This window comes from Notolepis coatsorum, assembly GCF_963971535.1.
Source record: "Notolepis coatsorum genome assembly, contig: SCAFFOLD_204, whole genome shotgun sequence".
NCBI lineage: Eukaryota > Metazoa > Chordata > Actinopteri > Aulopiformes > Paralepididae > Notolepis > Notolepis coatsorum.
In genome coordinates this window covers 26,138-49,790 of record NW_028170755.1, presented here as the reverse complement: position 1 = coordinate 49,790, position 23,653 = coordinate 26,138, and the positions used below count along the sequence as shown (strand labels likewise).

The window sequence follows — 23,653 nt, the reverse complement described above, 5'->3', positions numbered from 1 at the left end:
GGAAGGATCCATAGACCACCGCAACACTTCCGGGATTCTGAAATCGGGGAGGAGAGAGCGGGGGGGGGGGGGGGGGGGGGGGGGGGATGAGAGCCGAATGTAAGTGGATGAGAGCCGTGATGTAAGTGGTTGCAGATACGGCTGTGGGGGTGCTGGAGACATGATCGAATAGTCTTGTATGCGCCTGAATCTCTGATGGCGCGAGCCATTCCTAATCGATCAGAACTAAATCGGCAGCGAAAAGCCCGTTTCTAAGCAGCTAATCCCCATGCACATGCGCAGATTGTCCACGGATTGTGAAGCAACGCACGTGCGCCCTGGACTGTTCTATCAGAGGGGGGCGCTTCGGTGGCCAGTGTGAGTGGCTACAGACCACTGCACTTAAATATAAACATTAGTCTGGAGACTGGAGGTAATTGTAGATGTAACTGAGGGGTACAATTCCCTGACTGTATTACTAGATATGATACTTACTACCACTACCTTTGTACTTAATATTCGGCCACCCAGTACACGGCATAAATATATTATCATAAACACTCTCACGTAGATGAAACGGATCCAACACAAATGTACGAAGTCGAAACAGGTCTTTATTTCTACACAGCGATGGTGTGTAGAACAAGCACTTAATCACTTAATTACATTTATGAATTGAAATAGTATGCACTTTTATGGCAAAGAGTACTCGTCGGTATATCAATAGAGAATGTCCAATCTCTGAAGGCGCAGGTGGTAAATATACGACCTGGAATAGTTAAGGAATAACAGCAATGATACTTTAATGATTATATACTAGATACACTAGAGGGGGTTAATCCGGTCGCTTGTAAGCCGACAGGAGTAGGAGGGGGGGGGGGGGTAGAATCCGGCTGCCTCGTCCGGCCAAGGGTATCCCAGGTGAACCCACTGTAGTGCCGTTCAATGCGCCGGCGATCCTTGGACCACAGATGAAAGCAGGTGGACTCTTTGTGGGCCGGCTCTCTCCGGTCCACGGGGGAGAGACGTGAAGCGACCTCGTCTTGCAGAGCGTCTCCTCACCTTGCGTCCTCTCCAGGGGGGGGGGTTCCAACACACGGCAGTGTCGGGGGTCTTTATCCATGGAATAATCAAAGTATACAAAGCATAATCCGTGCCTGGGAAGGCGGGCTGTCGTCGGTAGAATAATCCGGTATACAGGTCCACTCGCTCGTCGGCCCTGGGGCTCCTCGGGTGCAGCTTCACATGGGGTCAACCACCCTGGGTAAGCAGCCAGTTCTCTGCCCGAAACGATGGGGTACTGACTACGGTAGTATTCTCACCGCACGAAGCACTATATATTAACAGACTATTATTAGCTTAATAGACTACGTCCAACTCGACGATATAGTGCCAAATATGACTATTCAAATATTAATATACACGATGTCTCAATACCGATGGTAGGCGAACTTGGCCTTACTCCCACACGTGGCGTCGCGGGGAGGCTTTACGTCTGTGACTCTATTGGAGGGTAAGAAACTGGACTGAAAAGAAAGTCCTACTTTAGTAGCGCAGTATATATACGCACTATGAACAAATAGTCCCATTAGTGGTGCGGTAGCCAGATTCCTACGCGGAACTAGGACTTGTTCGTACATGTGGAGCGGTACGTTTGAACTGGGTCTGAGGGGTATGGCAGCCTGGCACCAAGGTCTCGACCAATAGTAGAATGGAGACTATTATGGGATGTTCAGTAGGCTAGAATGGATATTCAATGCATATTGTACAAGGAATATACAAGGGATATCAGGGAATATTAGAGAATATACAAATACAATTAAATATATATATATAAATAAATATATATATTCGGTTTAATCTGGCCCTTCACAACAGTAGATGTCGCCATAAGACGCGTCTGGTCATTTAGTGGGATCATTGTTTCATTATCCTGTTCGACTGAAAGGACACTGGCCACGAAGCTCCCCCATCTGATGGAACAGTCCAGGGCGTGTGTGCGTTGCGTCACAATCCATGGGCAATCTGCGCATGTGCATGGGGATTAGCTGCTTTGAAACGGGCTTTTCGCTGCCGATTTAGTTCTGATCGATTAGGAATGGCTAATTTGCACGGCACTGAGATTTGGTAGCAAAACGCAACATTAATTCATACAGTCTGTAGAGACGGATTTATGGCGTGATGTCACTTGCGGCCCACCACCGGAGCGCTCGGGCTTAAGAGGTTTTAAGATGATAGTAACATTGTTAACCGTCTGTTGATGCAGAACAACGGACCCTCTGTTGTTGCCGACTGTCCTTTGAGAGGCCAGCCGGCCTGTATTGATGAACTGCACCTCTCTGTCCGCAGCCCACCAGTACAAGCTGGCCGTGGAGCGCTACGAGTGGAACAAGCTCCAGAGCGTCAAGTCCATGGTTCCCATGGTGCACCTGTCCTGGAACATGGCCCGCAACATCAAGGTGTCCGACCACAAGCTGTTTGAGATGATCAAGTGAGTCACGCCCCCCCCCCCACCCCCCCGCTCTCTGCCATGCATGACATTTATTTTGTTCCCTGTTTTTCAGCATTTAGCTGATGATAGTAATGATAAATAATGTCCTAGTAACGGGCGGGTGTTATATTATTTCAAGATAATAAAGTAGATATGATGAGTCAATAGATATAAAGCTGTAATGGCATAGGTTACTCACCCTACTAGTGTTGTCACGATACCAACATTTATGAATTTCGATACTTTTTTCCCCCAAAGTCAGGGTCATTATTGTTCTTTATTTTAAAACACAAACCTTTAGAACAATGACGAGAATAAATTAATTAAAAGCAATGGCATTCAAAATGCTGGAGAACTTCTCTTTGTCAATCTAGTATTGCACTCAAAACAAACCTTTTGAACAATGAGAGTAAAATGAATTAAAGCATTAAAATTACATCTGTCAAACAAGCTAAAAATACTGTAGCAGCATAATCTCAAACGTTCTCTTTGAATGATACAATATATTCTGTCCCACTCCAAGGCTGCACGATTTTGGGAAATAATCGAATTGCGATTTTTCTGACGGATATTGCGTTTGCGATAAAAATGTGCAATTAGCTTTTATTTCTTTTTTCTTTTGTTAGCAGCCCAATGGAGGTTTATTGTAAAATAAATCTGGCCTGCGCGCTGCGTCTGCTCGGGACACCGTGCCTGGAAATGTTTCTTTTAACCTGGGAATCGATACCGGTGCCCAACCTTACTCCCTCTCTCTGAAGTCTAGACTTCACAACACACAATCTAAAACCCCCTACCTCCCTCTCCCACACCATTACTACAACAATTATCTGATGTTGCATGAAAATACTAAATGTATGTATACATTTATTTTGTATTATAATTCTTTTAATGTTTAAATAGCAACATCATCTGGCAAATCCTCAGTAAATACTATCAAACTCCTCTGATATCATCTGGTCTTTCCAGAGACCAGATATGGGGGACGCGCGCGCACACACACACACACACACACACACACACACACACACACACACACACACACACACACACACACACACACACACACACACACACACACACACACACACACACACACACACACACACACACAGGGAGAATGGCTTAAATGATTTTGGAATACTTCAGCTAATGAAGTTAAATGTTTATTATCATCAACTAACTAGTGCAACGTTTTGCTACTTAAATGTTAATTAGAGAGAGAGAGAGAGAGAGAGAGAGAGAGCGAGAGAGAGAGAGAAAGAACTTGGTCACAGTTCCCTCTCAGGGTGCAGTTCCCTCTCTCAGGGTGCAGTTCTCTCTCTCAGGGCGCAGTTCCCTCTCTCAGGGTGCAGTTCTCTCTCAGGGTGCAGTTCTCTCTCTCTCTCAGGGCGCAGTTCTCTCTCTCAGGGTGCAGTTCCCTCTCTCAGGGCGCAGTTCTCTCTCTCAGGGTGCAGTTCTCTCTCAGGGTGCAGTTCTCTCTCTCAGGGTGCAGTTCTCTCTCTCAGGGTGCAGTTCCCTCTCTCAGGGCGCAGTTCCCTCTCTCAGGGCGCAGTTCCCTCTCTCAGGGTGCAGTTCCCTCTCTCAGGGTGCAGTTCCCTCTCTCAGGGTGCAGTTCTCTCTCTCAGGGTGCAGTTCTCTCTCTCAGGGTGCAGTTCCCTCTCTCAGGGTTGCAGTTCTCTCTCTCAGGGTGCAGTTCTCTCTCAGGGTGCAGTTCTCTCTCTCAGGGTGCAGTTCCCTCTCTCAGGGTGCAGTTCTCTCTCTCAGGGTGCAGTTCTCTCTCTCAGGGTGCAGTTCTCTCTCTCAGGGTGCAGTTCTCTCTCTCTCTCAGGGTGCAGTTCCCTCTCTCTCTCAGGGTGCAGTTCCCTCTCTCAGGGTGCAGTTCTCTCTCTCAGGGTGCAGTTCTCTCTCTCAGGGTGCAGTTCTCTCTCTCAGGGTGCAGTTCCCTCTCTCAGGGTGCAGTTCTCTCTCTCAGGGTGCAGTTCTCTCTCTCAGGGTGCAGTTCTCTCTCTCAGGGTGCAGTTCTCTCTCTCAGGGTGCAGTTCCCTCTCTCAGGGTGCAGTTCCCTCTCTCAGGGTGCAGTTCTCTCTCTCAGGGTGCAGTTCTCTCTCTCAGGGTGCAGTTCTCTCTCTCAGGGTGCAGTTCTCTCTCTCAGGGTGCAGTTCTCTCTCTCAGGGCGCAGTTCCCTCTCTCAGGGTGCAGTTCCCTCTCTCAGGGTGCAGTTCCCTCTCTCAGGGTGCAGTTCTCTCTCTCGGGGTGCAGTTCCCTCTCTCGGGGTGCAGTTCCCTCTCTCAGGGTGCAGTTCCCTCTCTCAGTTCTCTCTCTCAGGGTGCAGTTCCCTCTCTCAGGGTGCAGTTCCCTCTCTCAGGGTGCAGTTCCCTCTCTCAGGGTGCAGTTCTCTCTCTCAGGGTGCAGTTCTCTCTCTCAGGGTGCAGTTCTCTCTCTCAGGGTGCAGTTCCCTCTCTCGGGGTGCAGTTCTCTCTCTCGGGGTGCAGTTCCCTCTCTCGGGGTGCAGTTCCCTCTCTCAGGGTGCAGTTCCCTCTCTCAGTTCTCTCTCTCAGGGTGCAGTTCCCTCTCTCAGGGTGCAGGTCCCTCTCTCAGGGCGCAGTTCTAGGCCTGGGTCTTACACAGTTTTAAAGCCTGACAGTCTCTTGTTTGATCTTGAATGGTAGATCCAGCATTAACCCTGTCTCTGCTGGTAGATCTATTAACCCTGTCTCTCTGCTGGTAGATCTAGTATTAACCCCGTCTCTGCTGGTAGATCTAGCATTAACCCCGTCTCTGCCTCTCCTCCTCAGGTACTGCTTACTGCGGACACTGAAGCAGTGCCAGTGGGTGAAGGAGGCGCTGACGTCGGCTGGTAAAGAGACCGTAGTACTGAGACCCAGGAGCCGGGGCGAGCCGGCCCACTACTGTACCATCTGTGAGGTCAGTCACACTGATGATGACATCATCATAATAATAATAATAATAATACATAATAATACATAATAATAACACATAATAACACGTAATAATAATAATAATAATAATAACTGTTACGTGTGGGGTGTGTCAGGGTGATCAGGTGTTCCCAGTGTGTGATGTGTTATGTCTAGTTGTAGTTCCCTGTCCTGGTTGCGTCAATTTTTTTACCAACAAACTTGCATTTTTCCGCGATCTGATTGCCCACTGACGTTTCTGGTCATGTGACATCTGCGCCAATTGCGTGACGCCTGTTTCTATCACCGGTTAAGCTTATAGGCGACTCTTTCGAAGTTGGTTAAGGTTAGAGTTTGGAATCAGGGCTGGTGTTCTATCGCCCTGCTCTAAGACAAACTCTAACCTTAACCAACTTCGAAAGAGTCGCCTATAAGCTTAACCAGTGATAGAAACAGGCGATTGGCGCAGATGTCACATGACCAGAAACATCAGTGGCCAATCAGATCGCGGAAAAATGCAAGTTTGTTGGTAAAAGACTACACGCGTCCTGGTCTTGTAGTCCTTATCGTTTTCCCTCCCAGGTGTATCCATTTGTAATCAACCCAGGTGTGTCTCGTCTCGTCATCCCCTCTGTTCTCCCCTGTGTGAGATGCTGATCCTGTTTGTACAGTTCTGTTTTGTTTGTCATTATTTTATGTTACTCTTTTTTTGGTTACGAAACCCATGGTAAATATAATTAAATACTTTTTGTTGGTTACTTTGGCTACCGTCTCCTCATTATGTTACATTGACGAGACAACGAGCACTCCTTTAGTCAATGGTAACGTAATAATAACACGTGGATGTATGCAGAGCTTTGTCTAGAACTCAGTCACGTTACACTACGGGGGACTCAACAGAGGCCCCGCCCACCATACAGTATTATTACGCTACTAGAGTCACAATATTGCAATTCATGACCTTTTATTCAACTGCAAATTATGTCCTCAATGGAAGACCTTGTTAACATTTGCAATAAAATATATATATCATGTTTTATTTTCTATCTTGTATTGCAGTTAAATGTCAAATTATTTAATATTTATAATAAATACTTATACTTTATGTCATTGTATAGATATAATATTGGCACACAAGGGGGGACAGGAAGCCAGTATTGTTGGTATTCCTCTTTGTCTAAGCTTGGAGCTAGCTGTGCTCCATGGCTACAGTGAGTTAGCTTGGCGCTAGCTAGCTGTGCTCCGTGGCTACAGTGAGTTAGCTTGGAGCTAGCTAGCTGTGCTCCGTGGCTACAGTGAGTTAGCTTGGAGCTAGCTAGCTGTGCTCCGTGGCTACAGTGAGTTAGCGTGGGGCTAGCTAGCTGTGCTCCATGGCTACAGTGAGGAATGCTAACATTAAAACAAATTACTAAATTAAAGGACCCATTTAGAAACGTTTTCCTACAATGTGACAAGTTTCAGGCGAGGAACAATAGCCAACAAAAAATCTCAAAAGTATCCTTTTCTCAAAATCTCAAAAGTATCCCTTTTTAAAAGGGCTATTCAGACTTTTCATAACTCAACAGAATTTAAGTTTTCGCCAATAATTCACGTGGTGCAGGAAACTCGGCTCACAGACTGACAGGAAATAATACACTAGCTGACAGGAAATAATACACTAGCTGACAGGAAATAATACACTAGCTGACAGGAAATAATACACTAGCTGACAGGAAATAAATAATACACTAGGTGACAGTGGCTCAGGAGGTAGAGCAGTTGTCTGGCAATCCGGAGGTTCCCGGTTCGATTCCCGCTCCTCCTGGGCAGCGTGTTGATGTGTCCTTGAGCAAGACACTTAACCCCTAATTGCTCCCGATGAGCAGGTTGGCACCTTGCATGGTTGCCTCCGCCGTCGGTGTGTGAATGGGTAATATGTAAGTAACAAATTGTAAAGCGCTTTGGATAAAAGCGCTATATAAAAAAGCAGCCATTTACAGGAAATAATACACTAGCTGACAGGAAATAATACACTAGGTGACAGGAAATAAATAATACACTAGCTGACAGGAAATAATACACTAGCTGACAGGAAATAATACACTAGCTGACAGGAAATAATACACTAGGTGACAGGAAATAATACACTAGCTGACAGGAAATAATACACTAGGTGACAGGAAATAAATAATACACTAGCTGACAGGAAATAATACACTAGCTGACAGGAAATAATACACTAGCTGACAGGAAATAATACACTAGCTGACAGGAAATAATACACTAGGTGACAGGAAATAATACACTAGCTGACAGGAAATAATACACTAGGTGACAGGAAATAAATAATACACTAGCTGACAGGAAATAATACACTAGCTGACAGGAAATAATACACTAGCTGACAGGAAATAATACACTAGCTGACAGGAAATAAATAATACACTAGGTGACAGGAAATAATACACTAGCTGACAGGAAATAATACACTAGCTGACAGGAAATAAATAATACACTAGGTGACAGGAAATAATACACTAGCTGACGGGAAATAATACACTAGGTGACAGGAAATAAATAATACACTAGCTGACAGGAAATAATACACTAGCTGACAGGAAATAAATAATACACTAGGTGACAGGAAATAATACACTAGCTGACAGGAAATAATACACTAGCTGACAGGAAATAATACACTAGCTGACAGGAAATAATACACTAGCTGACAGGAAATAATACACTAGCTGACGGGAATTAATACACTAGCTGACAGGAAATAAATAATACACTAGCTGACAGGAAATAATACACTAGCTGACAGGAAATAATACACTAGCTGACAGGAAATAAATAATACACTAGCTGACAGGAAATAATACACTAGCTGACAGGAAATAAATAATACACTAGCTGACGGGAAATAATACACTAGCTGACAGGAAATAAATAATACACTAGGTGACAGGAAATAATACACTAGCTGACAGGAAATAATACACTAGCTGACAGGAAATAAATAATACACTAGGTGACAGGAAATAATACACTAGCTGACAGGAAATAATACACTAGCTGACAGGAAATAAATAATACACTAGCTGACAGGAAATAATACACTAGCTGACAGGAAATAAATAATACACTAGCTGACAGGAAATAATACACTAGCTGACAGGAAATAAATAATACACTAGCTGACAGGAAATAATACACTAGCTGACAGGAAATAATACACTAGCTGACAGGAAATAATACACTAGGTGACAGGAAATAATACACTAGCTGACAGGAAATAAATAATACACTAGCTGACAGGAAATAAATAATACACTAGCTGACAGGAAATAAATAATACACTAGGTGACAGGAAATAAATACACTAGCTGACGGGAAATAATACACTAGGTGACAGGAAATAAATAATACACTAGCTGAGAGGAAATAATACACTAGGTGACAGGAAATAATACACTAGCTGACAGGAAATAATACACTAGCTGACAGGAAATAATACACTAGGTGACAGGAAATAATACACTAGCTGACAGGAAATAAATAATACACTAGCTGACAGGAAATAAATAATACACTAGCTGACAGGAAATAAATAATACACTAGCTGACAGGAAATAAATACACTAGCTGACGGGAAATAATACACTAGGTGACAGGAAATAAATAATACACTAGCTGACAGGAAATAATACACTAGCTGAGAGGAAATAATACACTAGGTGACAGGAAATAATACACTAGCTGACAGGAAATAATACACTAGCTGACAGGAAATAAATAATACACTAGCTGACAGGAAATAAATAATACACTAGCTGACAGGAAATAAATAATACACTAGCTGACCGGAAATAAATAATACACTAGCTGACAGGAAATAAATAATACACTAGCTGACAGGAAATAATACACTAGCTGACAGGAAATAAATAATACACTAGCTGACAGGAAATAATACACTAGCTGACAGGAAATAAATAATACACTAGCTGACGGGAAATAATACACTAGCTGACAGGAAATAATACACTAGGTGACAGGAAATAATACACTAGCTGACAGGAAATAATACACTAGCTGACAGGAAATAATACACTAGCTGACAGGAAATAATACACTAGCTGACGGGAAATAATACACTAGCTGACGGGAAATAATACACTAGCTGACAGGAAATAATACACTAGCTGACAGGAAATAATACACTAGCTGACAGGAAATAATACACTAGGTGACAGGAAATAAATAATACACTAGGTGACAGGAAATAAATAATACACTAGCTGACGGGAAATAATACACTAGCTGACAGGAAATAATACACTAGCTGACGGGAAATAATACACTAGCTGACAGGAAATAATACACTAGCTGACAGGAAATAATACAATGATAATATAGCTGACGGGAAACAGACTTTGACCAACGCTGTTGCCTAGCAATGCAGTTCCATTGAAAAGGTGTGTTTGTGTTCCAGGTGGAGGTGTTCACCCTGCTGTTTGTGCGCAGTGAGCTGCTGTCCAGGAAGCAGTACGTGGTCCACTGCCAGGACTGTGCCAGGAAGGGCAGCGCCACCCTGGACAGCTTTGTGGTACTGCAGCAGCACCGGATGGAGGACCTGATGCAGGTCTACGACCAGTTCACATTAGTGAGTCGTCAGCAGAAAGTAATTACCATTTATTTACCACATCCGTACGTGATCAGTTCACATTAGTGAGTCGTCAGCAGAAAGTAATTATCATCTATTTACTACATCCGTACGTGATCAGTTCACATTAGTTCACAGGAGAGAAACTGTATTCAAAGAAAGCTATTAAAATAGTCTTTGAATTAGGGTGGCTGGGTGGCGTAGCGGAGATTGCGCTCGTCACCAATGCAAGAGACTCCAGTCTCGAATCCCGGTGTCAGCATTAGGCGAGTCAATCTATGAAAAAAAGCACTTAACCCAAAAAAAAATTGATACAAAAGGTTTTTCGATGGATTCCGATAGTATTGGGCGTGCTAAATAACATACTAAAAGTCGACCAAAATCGACCCCCCCGAAAGCCGCCATTTCCAAGATGGCGTCCCAGATGGCGGTGGAGATATTAAAATGGCTATATCTCAAATTGAGAATATGGTGCAAAAGATTTCTCAACTGATTCTGGTACCTCTGGGCATGTTCACTAACATACTAAAAATCTAGGAAAATACACCTTCCAGAAAGGCTTAATTTTCAAGATGGCGTCCAAAATGGCGGCAGACCAAGCTTAAAATGGCTATATATCTCAATAGAAAAAAATATATAACTATGATTTTTCACTTGATTCTGGTACCTCTAGACATGCTTGTGAACATACTAAAAATCTAGGAAAATACACCTTCCGGAAAGGCATCATTTTCAAGATGGCGTCCAAACTGGCGCCCAGGAGCTTAAAATGACTATACAAATAGCTTACTAAAAAAGGTGTTTGCACTCTCCAGCTCTCAAGCTAGCATAGTTGAAGCCTTCTTTTTGACCATTATAGTTGTTATAGTTAGAGGTGTTTGCACTCTCCAGCTCCCAAACTACCATCGTTGAAGCCTTCTTTTTCTGAATCCGTTTATTTAAATTTTTTAGTTTCTGACCAAGTCCTGTGTTTGGGCATGTCTGGGAGTGTCTGACCTGGCAGTGTTATTTAAGCCCCAGTTTCATTCTAGTCTTTGACAGAGGTGTTTGCACTCTCAGCTCTCAAGCTAGCATAGTTGAAGCCTTCTTTTTGACCATTATAGTTGTTATAGTTAGAGGTGTTTGCACTCTCCAGCTCCCAAACTACCATAGTTGAAGCCTTCTTTTTGACCATTATAGTTGTTATAGTTAGAGGTGTTTGCACTCTCCAGCTCCCAAACTACCATAGTTGAAGCCTTCTTTTTCTGAATCAGTTTCTTTCTTTCTTTTCTGACCTAGTCCTGTGTTTGGGCATGCCTGGGCATGTCTGGCCTGGCAGTGTTATTTAAGCCCCAGTTTCATCCTAGTCTTTGCCAGAGGTGTTTGCACTCTCCAGCTCTCAAGCTAGCATAGTTGAATCCTTCTTTTTGACCATTATCTGATTTCTAAAGTGATGAGTGAATTCAGTGCCCAGATCTGTCCCATTTGTAAATTGGAAGATGGAAGTGATTTTGTTGAGATTCGTCAGAAAGGTGCTGATGGGATCAATAAAGCTAGTGTTAAACGAGGTGACACTGTTCATGTGACTGCTGGCATGAAAGTACATTCAGAATGCCGCAAAATGTACATACATAGCAGAGATATTGATTTACATTTACAGAGGAAACAGAGCTGTGAATCAAGTACCACTAATAAAAGGACTAGTACTAGGCAGTCTGAAGCTCTATTCAATAGCCAAACTGATTGCCTTTTCTGCGGCACAAATGTTCATGAAGGACGTGCCGACTACAGTTACGTGAAAACAGACAACTTTGCAAAGTCTATATTGCAAAGCTGTGATAAACGAAATGATGAGTGGTCATTCAAAGTCAAAGGTAGAATTGAATACTATAATAGTGATCTACATGCTGCAGACTGTGTGTATCATAATGCTTGTAGCACACATTTCCGGTGTGACCGTGATGTTCCCATGGAATTTCAGCCTGATTGTAATCCAAAGCGGAGAAAGTCTGGAAGGCCAAAGAATGAGGACCAAGAACAAGCCTTCTCAAAAATGTGTGCTTACTTTGAAACGAATGATGATGAACAGCTGACCGTTTCTGCACTTAGGTGTAAAATGCAAGAGTATTTGTCTAAGGCCGATTCCATCCCATATAGTAATCAATACCTAAAAACATTGCTGATGCAACGATATGCAAATAGCATATTTATTGCAGAAGGAGATGGCTTGGATTGTATTGTTACAATAAGAGAGAAAACATCAGACATACTCAGATCCTACTATAACAACACAAAACAAAACAGTGATGAAGAGTGAGAAGAGACACTTACTTGAAACAGCTGCAAAACTCATAAAAAGTGACATAATGACAAATGTCTTAACCGCATGATAATATCAGAAATGGTAGATGATAGTCATGAATTTGCAGCAATGGTTGAACAGTCTGAAGCAATGTATACCTCAATAGTTAAGGGTGAAATGCCATTGGAAACAGTGTTCACATCAGAGACCCTCATTACAATAAATGAAGAGCTGGGAAAAAGGAAGATGGAACTGTGTGCTAGATCCAAAACTAGTCAGTTGTGGCTAAATTACCAACACATGTTAGAAGTTGCTAGGTCACTGATAACAGCAGATCGCACAGGTTCCTGGCTTTTGCACCTACGCGCTGTTTCTGAATGCATGCCGATATTCGCTGCGGCTGGGCATTACAATTACTTGAAATCGGCACACTTTTATGTCCAAGAGATGAGTCAGCTTCACATCAACCACCCAGATGTCTTCAGACAATTTGAAAAGGGTTTTCATGTTATCCGTCGCAGCAGCCAATCATGGGCAGGCCTCAGCTCAGATCTTGTAATCGAAACAACATTGATGAGGTCATTGAAGACTACAGGAGGGATGACACATGGAAGTGGAATGACCGACAATCAGAGATCCCTTTGGACAATGTCAAAGGGCATAACATCAGAGTATAACACCGCAATGCAGGAGTTCTCAAACCAGACATACACAACATCAGAACAGCACAAGGATTCAACAGAGGCAAGGATGAAAAGGGATGCTGCTGACCTGGAGAAGATCACTTCAAAACTTGCTATATGTTCACCTTTCTCTCCAGACTCTTCTTTAAGGAATGTTGTTACAGGTGTTGTCGCTGAGGATGGAGTGAACGTGCATGATTATGACTGTTGGACGCAACATCATGCACAAAATGATCGGACAGCCGGCATTCACATTTTCATTTAGTAGAAAGGATAAAGCCATAACCCTTGGACAAAAATCGTCTGTCAAGGTTGCTCCTGATCGAATCATTGATTCTGCACTTCTTTTTCAAGTTCAAGTTTCAAGTTTCAAGTTTCTTTAATAGTTGTCATACAGAAGTACAGAATACTTTTATACAAATGCTTCTTGCTGTTACGCTCCAGAGACTGTGCAAGACAAGATAAGTATGAAATAAAATAACATAGTAAAATTAGAAGTAAAAAAAATGAGGTCACAGTGTTCAGTTTAGACATATGTACAATGTTCGATGCAGAATAGACGTAACTGAGTTACCATATAATATACAATACTGTGCAGTGTACTAATATACAATACTATATAGTGCAAGGCAGAAATGGGATGAGGTGCAATTTAGGTACAATTTACAGTAGGTGTACGAGTTGTAGTGCAAATCCTTTATCAATAAATATAAAGTGTAAAGTGTGTTTGTGTGATCTAAAGTGTGGAGAGTGGGTGCTGCAGTGTGTTGTTTGTTTGAGTGAGTGTGTGCGTGTGGGTGTGTGTGATGTGTGCATTCGATGGTTGTTGCATAGTGTTTATTGTTCGTTTAGCAGCCTGATGGCCTGGGGATAGAAGCTTCTTCTGAGTCTTTCTGTGCTCGCCTTAAGACTCCGGTATCGCTTGCCTGACCGCAGCAGTTCAAAGAGGCAGTTGTTCGGGTGGCTCGAGTCCTTAATAATTCTCTTAGCCTTCCCCTTGCACCGCTTGTTGTAAATGTTCTGGAGGGTGGGAAGCCCCCCTCCAATTGTGCGTTCGGCTGAACGTGTCACTCTTTGTAGTCTGCTACGGTCTTGTGCAGTGCTATTCCCAAACCAGGAGGTGATGTTGCCGGTCAGGATGCTCTCTATTGTACATGAGTAGAAGTTCCTAAGGATCTTCTGACTGACTTGGAACTTCCTTAGGCGCCTGAGGAAGTAGAGGCGTTGTCGTGCCTTCTTCACAACACTGTCAATGTGTGTGGTCCATGTCAAGTCCTTGGATATGTGGGCTCCGAGGTACTTGAAACTGTTCACTCTCTCAACCGGTGCCCCGTCGATGCTGAGGGGGCTGTAGTCCTTGACCCCCGACCTCCTGAAGTCCACAATCATCTCTTTTGTTTTGCTGACGTTCAGGGAGAGGCAGTTCTCCTGACACCACTGTGACAGGTTCTCTACCTCTTCCAGGTAGGCCCTTTCGTCGTTGGCAGAGATCAGGCCCACCACTACTGTGTCATCAGCAAATTTGATGATGGTGTTGTTGTTCCGCTGTGCTACGCAGTCATGTGTGTACAGGGAGTAGAGGAGGGGGCTCAGAACACAGCCCTGGGGGGCCCCTATGTTGAGCGTGATGGATGAGGAGGTGCAGTTGCCTGCTCTTACCACCTGGGGTCTGCCCGTCAGGAAGTCCAAGACCCACTGGCAGAGGTCATAGTTCAAGCCCAGGTCCCTGAGCTTGGCGATGAGTTTGGAGGGGACTATGGTATTGAATGCTGAGCTGTAGTCGATGAACAGCATTCTCACATAGTTCCCCTGCCTCTTGTCCAGGTGTGATGCTGCTGTGTGCAGCACATGGGCTATGGCGTCCTCCGTGGACCTGTTGGGGCGATATGCAAATTGCAGAGGGTCCAGGTTGATGGGGAGGGAGGAACAGATGTAGCCCTTCACTAGCTTCTCAAAGCACTTCATGGCTATGGAGGTGAGGGCTACAGGGCGGTAGTCGTTGAGGCAAGCGGGCGTAGATTTTTTGGGTACAGGGATGATGGTGGACTTCTTCAGACAGGTGGGGATGACAGCCTGTTCCAAGGACAGGTTGAAGATGTCAGTGAATACCGGGGCCAGTTGGTCGGCACAGACTTTTAGGACGCGGCCGGGGATGCCGTCCGGTCCTGCTGCCTTCCTGATATTCACTTTTTTAAAGATCCGTCTCACCTCATGCTCTGTTTTCAACGTTTCCTTATTGTCTCCCAAACTGGAGAGCTGTCATTGGAGGGGGTTATGCGTTACGAACTCAGTCCTTTCCCTCCTGCCCTCTTTGAAGCCGGAAACGTCTTCCGCAAAGCTGATAAACCACAACTAGCGCACGCGATCTGTGATCATGCAAGTGATGCAATCCTAGATTCTGTACCAGAAACGGAGCATTATGTTCTTGATGGTGGTTCACTCCTTCACCGAATACAATGGAAGCACGGACAAAGCTATGGTAAAATTGCACAGTCATATGCAGACTTCACCATCCAACATTATGGCTCAGCTACAACCATTGTGTTTGATGGCTATGAGGATGGGCCATCCATTAAAGACAACACACATCAAAGAAGAGGAAACAATATTCATCCCATTGTCAACTTCATTGCTGAGACAGAGTTCTCAGGTAAGAAGGAGGAGTTCCTGTCAAGAGATCTGAATAAACAGAAACTGATCCACATGATAAGTGATGAACTGAAAGAACGGGATTGCACTGTGGTCAATTCACTTGGAGATGCTGATGTAGACATAGTAAGGGCCGCAGTGGGATCATCTCTTCTTCACACCACGACGCTGATTGGAGAAGATACTGATCTCCTCGTCTTACTTCTTTACTATGCACAGAGAGATAGCAAGGGCCTTTATTTCAGATCAGACAAGTCGAAAGCTGATGGCAGTTTTAAAGTGTACGCCATAAACCATTTGAAAGAAGTACTCGGACAGGATGTGTGTTCTCAGTTGCTGTTCATCCATGCTGTGACTGGCTGTGACACAACTTCCCGGATCTTCGGAGTTGGCAAAAAGACAGCATTCCAAAAACTTGTAAAAGGGGATCCTGTCCTTCAGGCTTGTGCCAATGCATTCACTGTACCAAACCAGACAACAGATGTGATCGATGACCTTGGGTGCCAAGCAATGGCTGTCTTTTTTGGTGGAAAGTGCACAGATTCGCTTGCAAAAATGAGATATAACATTTTCAGCAAGAAGGTTGTCTCAGCTTCATCAACGGTAACGCCTGAACGTCTACCACCAACTGAATCTGCTACCAAATTCCACTGTCGTAGAGCATACTACCAGGTCATGGTCTGGATGGGAACAGATGATGGTATAGATGCTCTAGACTGGGGCTGGAACCTGCAGGACAATAGATTTGTCCCACTCATGTCAACAATGAATGCTGCTCCAGTCTCTTGAAGGTCATTCATTGTAACTGTACGACTGCCTGCAAGACACTTCGCTGCTCATGCAGAAAATATGGACTACCTTGTACTACTGTCTGTGGACCATGTCAACTTCATGAATGTGACAATCCACATAACAAGTTTCTCCCAGAGGATCCTGAAGATGATGATGAGTAGGCCTAAAGACCACAATAAGTGGGTCATTTATTTTGTGTTCAACACCAAAGCCAGCTTTCTAGGTTGAATATAATAACCAATTTTAATTTTAGCCAAAATAAGCTACAGGCAGCCATTTTGATGATGCAAATGATGCATTCCTAGTAGCAGATATATTTAGCTAGATATTTTGCTCGTTATTAATGTATAGAGGTGCCAGAATCAGTTTATAAATCCTTTAGAAATGTTTTCCCATTTGAGATACAGGCATTCTAAGCTCCCAGTCGTCATTTTGGACACCATTTTGAAAATTAAGCCTCTTCGGAAGGTGTATTTCACTAAAAATTTAGTATGTTCCTAAGTATGTCTAGGGGTACTTGGGGTACCAGAATCTATAGAATTTATATAATTTTTATATTGACATATATATAGCCATTTTAAGCTTGGCCAGCCGCAATTTTGGACGCCATCTTGAAAATGAAGCCTTTCTGGAAGGTGTATTAGTATGTTAGTGAGCATGCCCAGAGGTACCAGAATCAGTTGAGAAATCCTTTGCACCATTTTCTTAATTTGAGATATAGCCATTTTAATCGCCCCGGCGCCATCTGGGACGCCATCTTGGAAATGACGGCTTTCGGAGGGGTCGATTTTGGTCGACTTTTAGTATGTTATTTAGCACGCCCAATACTACCAGAATCCATTGAAAAACCTTTTGTATCAATTTTTTTGGGGTTAAACCATATATTGACTCGCCTACATTTCCTTCGGCTTGGGCCGGCCATCATACTGGCTCATTTGGCAGAGTCAGCGGGTGGAAGTCGATGGGTGGGGATTGGACGTTGTGGACAGCGACCCCTACAGGTCGGTTGGGGGACGGAAGTGGCGAGGGTAGTGTGAGCTTCCCATGCGTTACTCCTCGCCAATGAGAGTCCGTGCTGGCAGGCGAAAAGATGTGACAGGCTGCCTCCTCGTGTGGCGGAGGGATATATATATGTGTGGTAAATATATATACATTTACATTTAGTCATTTAGCTGACGCTTTTATCCAAAGCGACTTACAAGTTCTGTACGACAGGTCATCAGGAAGGATACAACTGAGTAATCAGCTGAGTAACAATATTCATCAAAGTGTTGCGTGTTACAGTGTAGGTTAGTTTATTAGGACAAGTGCATGACAGTAAGGTTAGTTAGGGTTAGAATTATTTTTTTTTTTTTTTCAGATAATGGTTGAAGAAGTGCGTCTTTAGTTGACGGCGAAAGATTGGACGGGATTCGGCTGTCCTAACTGGGGTGGGTAGTTCATTCCACCATTGTGGGGCAAGGACTGAGAATAGGCGGCTTCTCTTTGATGACCCTCCCGGAGCTTGGATAGGAGTAGGTCTGAGGCGGCCAGAAGATGCAGAGCGTAGTGGTCTTGAGGGTGTGTAGTTAGAGACCATTGACCGAAGGTAGGCGGGAGCGGTTCCCTTTGCCGCACGGTATGCTAGGTCGAGGGCCTTGAAGCGGATACGTGCAGCAATGGGGAGCCAGTGCAGGTCCCTAAGAAGTGGGGTGACATGGGCCGACTTCGGTAGGTTTGAGATCAGGCGGGCCGCTGCGTTCTGAATGAGTTGAAGAGGCTTGGTGGCAGTGGCCGGGAGGCCAGCGAGCAGTGCGTTGCAGTAGTCAAGGCGGGAGATGACTGTTGATTGGACGAGGGGTTGGGTGGCTTCTTTTGTCAGGAAGGGGCGGATCCTTCTGACGTTGCTCAGGAGGAATCGTCAGGTTCTGGTTGTCGCTGCGATGTGAGCCGAGAAGTTCAACTGGTCGTCGAGGACAACACCAAGGTTCTTGGCGGTCGGGACGCGGTCACAGCTGCATTCTCGACTGTGATGGAAAGGTCGGTCAGGGGGGAGGATTTGGCCGGCAGGTGGAGCAATTCTGTTTAGCTTAGGTTCAGTTTGAGGTGGTTGGTCGTCATCCAGGCGGAGATGTCGGACAGACAGGCCGAGATCCGCTCAGAGACGTGGATATCTGAGGGAGGGAAGGAGAGGAAGAGTTGAGTATCATCGGCATAACAATGATATGAGAAGGCATGAGACGTGATAATGTTACCCAGTGATTTAGTGTAGAGGGAGAAGAGAAGGGGTCCTAGGACCGAGCCCTGGGGGACACCCGTCCACAGGGGGGGGGGGGGGGGGGGGCGCCGGGGGGGTGTGGCCGCCATCTTGGGGAGGTCAGCCTTGAGTGAGAGTGAGTGAGCTGCACAGACAAAAATACTCATAACTCGCTGAAATATTGACGGATTTACAAACGGGTTGGTTTGCTATAAACATCAAATATGTAGTTATGATACTGCATACTTATAATAAAAAATTAAGATGTTTTTTTTTACAAACCGCTTGAATCATAGCCACATTAATAATGCTTGTAATAAACCAAACCGTTTGTAAATCCGTCAATATTTCAGCGAGTTATGAGTATTTTTGTCTGTGCAGCTCACTCACTCTCACTCAAGGCTGACCTCCCCAAGATGGCGGCGGTTCAGTGACGTCGCTCTCCATTGGCCGTCAGCGCGGGCAAGCTATCTAGTGTTCTATATATATCTATGGGAGCGGTCATTGAGGTATGATGTCAGCCATGTCAGCGCAGATCCAGCCACTCCCATTCCTGCGATATATAAATATGTAGGTTTATAAATGGGTACATAAAAAGGATTATATGCAGGTATATACAGACAGATATTGATGTATATATGCAATAAATATATATAAATATGCAGGAGTATAAAGGGGTATATAGAAAGGTTTACATGCAGGTAAATTCAGACAGATATATATGTACAGGTATATACAGACGGATATATACAGGTATATTCAGACAGATATATATAAATATATACAGGTATATACAGACAGATATATAAATATATACAGACAGATATATAAATATATACAGGTATATTCAGACAGATATATAAATATATACAGGTATATACAGACAGATATATAAATATATACAGGTATATTCAGACAGATATATATATAAATATATACAGGTATATACAGACAGATATATAAATATATACAGACAGATATATAAATATATACAGGTATATTCAGACAGATATATATAAATACAGGTATATACAGACCGATATATAAATATATACAGACAGATATATAAATATATACAGGTATATACAGACTGATATATAAATATATACAGACTGATATATAAATATATACATACAGACAGATATATAAATATATACAGGTATATTCAGACAGATATATATATATAAATACAGTATACAGACAGTTATATATAAATATATTCAGACAGATATATATATAAAGGTATTTTCAGACAGATATATAAATATATACAGGTATATTCAGACAGATATATAAATATATACAGGTATATTCAGACAGATATATAAATATATACAGGTATAGTCAGACAGATATATATAAATACAGGTATAGTCAGACAGATATATATATATAAATATATTCAGACAGATATATATACAGGTATATTCAGACAGATATATAAATATATACAGGTATATTCAGACAGATATATAAACATATACAGGTATATTCAGACAGATATATATGTACAGGTATATTCAGACAGATGTATATAAATACAGTATACAGACAGATATATATAAATAGATATATATAAATATAAATCAAAGGCGCTAAAAACAAAATTACAAACATCTCAAAACAAACTGGTCAGACTACTGTTTGACCTTACCCCTAGAACCCACCTCACCCCTGCCCACTTTGACAACCTAGGATGGCTTAGAGTAGACGACAGAGTACAGCAACTTGCAATGGGCCTGGTCTACAAGATACACTACACGACCAAGGTACCCATGTACATGTCAAAATACTTCCCAAAGGTCAGTGAATACCACGATCACAACACCAGAGGGAGCTCCACAAATCATGTTAAACCCAGATTTGGCTCAAACAAGGGACTAAACACGTTTCGCAATTATGCCACATCAATGTGGAACGCCCTACCCACAGCTGTAAAGGAATGTGAATCACTACCCACTTTCAAAACCACTCTCAAAGAGCACCTACGGGAGACTGCAATTCGAAACTGGCCCCTGTAAATGTCCTAACACAACCCCCTCAATGTACAGTAAATGACCAAATATGGTTTTGTCAATATTCCAATGAACAGTTTTGTTTGTACAGTGTTCCCCACCCACCCCTCCTACCCAACCCCTCCCCCCACCCCACCAACCACCTCCAATGTACAGCCCCCCCCACCTACCCAACCTCCTCCAATGTACAGTTTCTATGTCAAATGTATATACTCTTTTCTGGACTCTTTTTATATCACAAACAGTACTGTATTTGCAAGTCTGGTATGTCATAAATGTATAGATGTAGCAGTACTGTCTATCTGTATGTCATATATGTTATGATGAATTGAAAATGGGGGACCCTGATGTAAACGAGACGAAAGTCTTTCTCTGGTCTGCATCCCCTTAACAATTGTGTGTATTGAGCCGTACTGTATTGTACCCATTCTGCAATCTGTTAATAAAGTTTTCAATTAAATTCAGACAGATATAAATATATACACAGCACTGCTTGAAATGAACATGTTTGAACAGCAGTGATTCTGTTTCAGTTGGTGATTTTCAGGAAACCGCTTGTAAACCACCACCACACGGTCGAATATGGACAGGATAACGTGTTTTTAATCGTGTTGCCAACTCTATTAACCAACTCCTCTGTCCTCTGCCTTCTCCCCCAGGCCCCGCCTCTTCACTCATCTTCATCTTGACATTAGACAACGCCTCCGTCTTCCTCTTCCTCTTCTTCTTCTGTGGAGCCATCAAGCCCGTGTTACAGGAACTTGTAGTAAAAGCAAGAGGAAGGAAGAGAAAAGAGACAAATAAACCACATAACACACGGACCATTTCTGATATTCAGGAAAGCCAAGGCCGTCTCCAACCCCCCCCCCCCCGTATGGCTGGTTTCCATAGCAACCACCACCGCGTACCCCCCTCCCCGTATGGCTGGTCTCCATAGCAACGTCTGGAGCCCACAGCGGCCAATTGTCTGTCTATGCAACCTGTTAAGTGCTGGGCGTCCAGAGGGGGGCGCCACGGATCGCACTTCCCTGATACAGGACTAACCTCCCCCCCTCCTCCCCCCTATAGTGACAATGGTTCTGCTCAGTTTTAATGGAGGACTTAATCAAAAACGCTTGGGAAAGGGGAGGGGGGTTGGGTTGGAGCCTGGGTTATTAATGCGTGATGAAATGTTTTGTAGATATTGTCAACTGGCAAAACCACCCTAAAAAGACTACTGACTTGACAACCTTTCACCCCCCTCTCACCCCTCTCTCTCTCTCCCCCTCTCTCTCTCTTTTTATATTCTGTTAACAGGTTGAAATGTTGGCTTTCTCTTCTTTTACTGGATTCTCCTGGTTTCTCCTCTTCTTCCCCTCTTAAGCAGCACTAAGCCTAACTGGTCTTTTTGTATTGGTAGATAGTAATTTTAAGACTCTTTGGACAGTAAAAACTACACACACAAAAAATATTTGTAATGTGAAAAGTTTAGGTGATATTATTTTCTTTTCTTTCTTTTTTACTGCTTTTACGTTTTCTTTTTTTCCTTTCACTTTTTGAAGCGACAATGTTCAGTTTTTGTTTTAGTTTTTTCTTAGGTAAAGAAAAAAAGAGAATTTTAGTGGAGAAACATTTTTAACAGCCAAGTCACAAAGAAAATGGGTTGCACATAGAATTATGGAATAAAAAGTTTAATTTGTGATTTTGTTTCGTTATGTTTCTAATCTTGATGTAAATTTACACTATTTATAAATACATATTTATTGCTTGAAAATATTTGTTGATGGAATGCCGTTATTTTTTCCAGAGTACCTGCCATTAAATTTGAAGGAGTTTTGTCATTTTAACACAACTCCTCCTACATTTTCTATATATGAATAAAACTGCTTAGCAAGCATTGTACAGAAATGGACATTTAAATTGTTTTATTGTTTGAAGAATGTTTTATGATGCGTCAATAAACACAAAAGTTGTCAAATTAACTGTTTGGAGTTCTTTGGTTTCTGGTCTAGCTCGTTGTCAAATCATTTAAAGATGAGAAGAGAAGATAAAAGAAGACGGAGAGAAGGATACAGGCATATATACAACTGTAGATATATATATATATAGATAGATAGTGCATGAGGAGAGCGTTTATGGGGGTGAACACTAGGAAAGCTGCAGGCCCAGACGGGATAACGGGACGAATACTTAAATCCTGTGCTAACCAGCTAGCCCCAGTGTTCACGTCTATATTCAACCTATCCCTGGCCGAGTCCGTGGTCCCTGCCTGCTTCAAGGTGTCCACTATAATCCCTGTGCCAAAAAACTCCTCCCCAGCAGGCCTAAATGACTACAGACCGGTGGCACTCACCTCTGAGGTCATGAAATGCTTTGAGAGACTGGTCAAGGATCACATTTGTGCCCCCCTCCCCAGTACCATGGACCCACTGCAGTTTGCATACAGGACAAACCGGTCCATTGACGACGCGGTCTCCCAGGTACTACACAACACCCTTTCTCACCTTGACAGTCAGAAGGGGGGGCTATGTGAGATTGCTGTTCATTGACTATAGTTCAGCTTTCAACACCATAGTCCCCACCAGACTGGTTGACAGGTCTGTCTGTGTCTCTCTCCTGTCTCTCCGTCTGTCTGTCTGTCTCTGTCTCTCTCAAGAGCTGCCAAACTGACTGACTATGTTTCTTTTTTACCAATGGGCCACAGAGAGCTCTGCCATTGGCTGAGAGCATACAGCCAATCAGGGTAAAGATCATTTGTAACCAAGGTGGGATGAATGAATGGGTGGATGTGTTAATGAGTATGAGAGAGAGGGAGAGCATGTACTTGTGTTTGTGTGTGTGAGAGTGTGACCTATTTGGTTTATTACAGTCTATACTTACACACACACACAGGACGGATGGGTGGATGGAGGGAAGAGGGGAGGGGTTGGGGTCATAGCTCACACAGACTGCTGGTTTCCTTTGTGCCCTCTCTCTCAGTCTCTC

General features: G+C 43.3%; 1 protein-coding gene across 1 annotated transcript in view; it reads left to right on the top strand.

The window, feature by feature from the left end:
• Window positions 1-22,631, top strand: part of LOC311248450 (lysine-specific demethylase 6A-like) — a 128,753-nt gene extending 106,122 nt beyond the window's left edge. Inside the window, exons 19-22 of the mRNA XM_084339326.1 lie at window positions 2,329-2,470; window positions 5,266-5,395; window positions 9,863-10,051; window positions 21,349-22,631. Of these exons, the coding sequence (XP_084195452.1) occupies window positions 2,329-2,470; window positions 5,266-5,395; window positions 9,863-10,051; window positions 21,349-21,378 (491 nt within the window). The 3' untranslated portion in view covers window positions 21,379-22,631. The remainder of the gene's footprint in view (window positions 1-2,328; window positions 2,471-5,265; window positions 5,396-9,862; window positions 10,052-21,348) is intronic.
• Window positions 22,632-23,653: the final 1,022 nt, after the last annotated feature.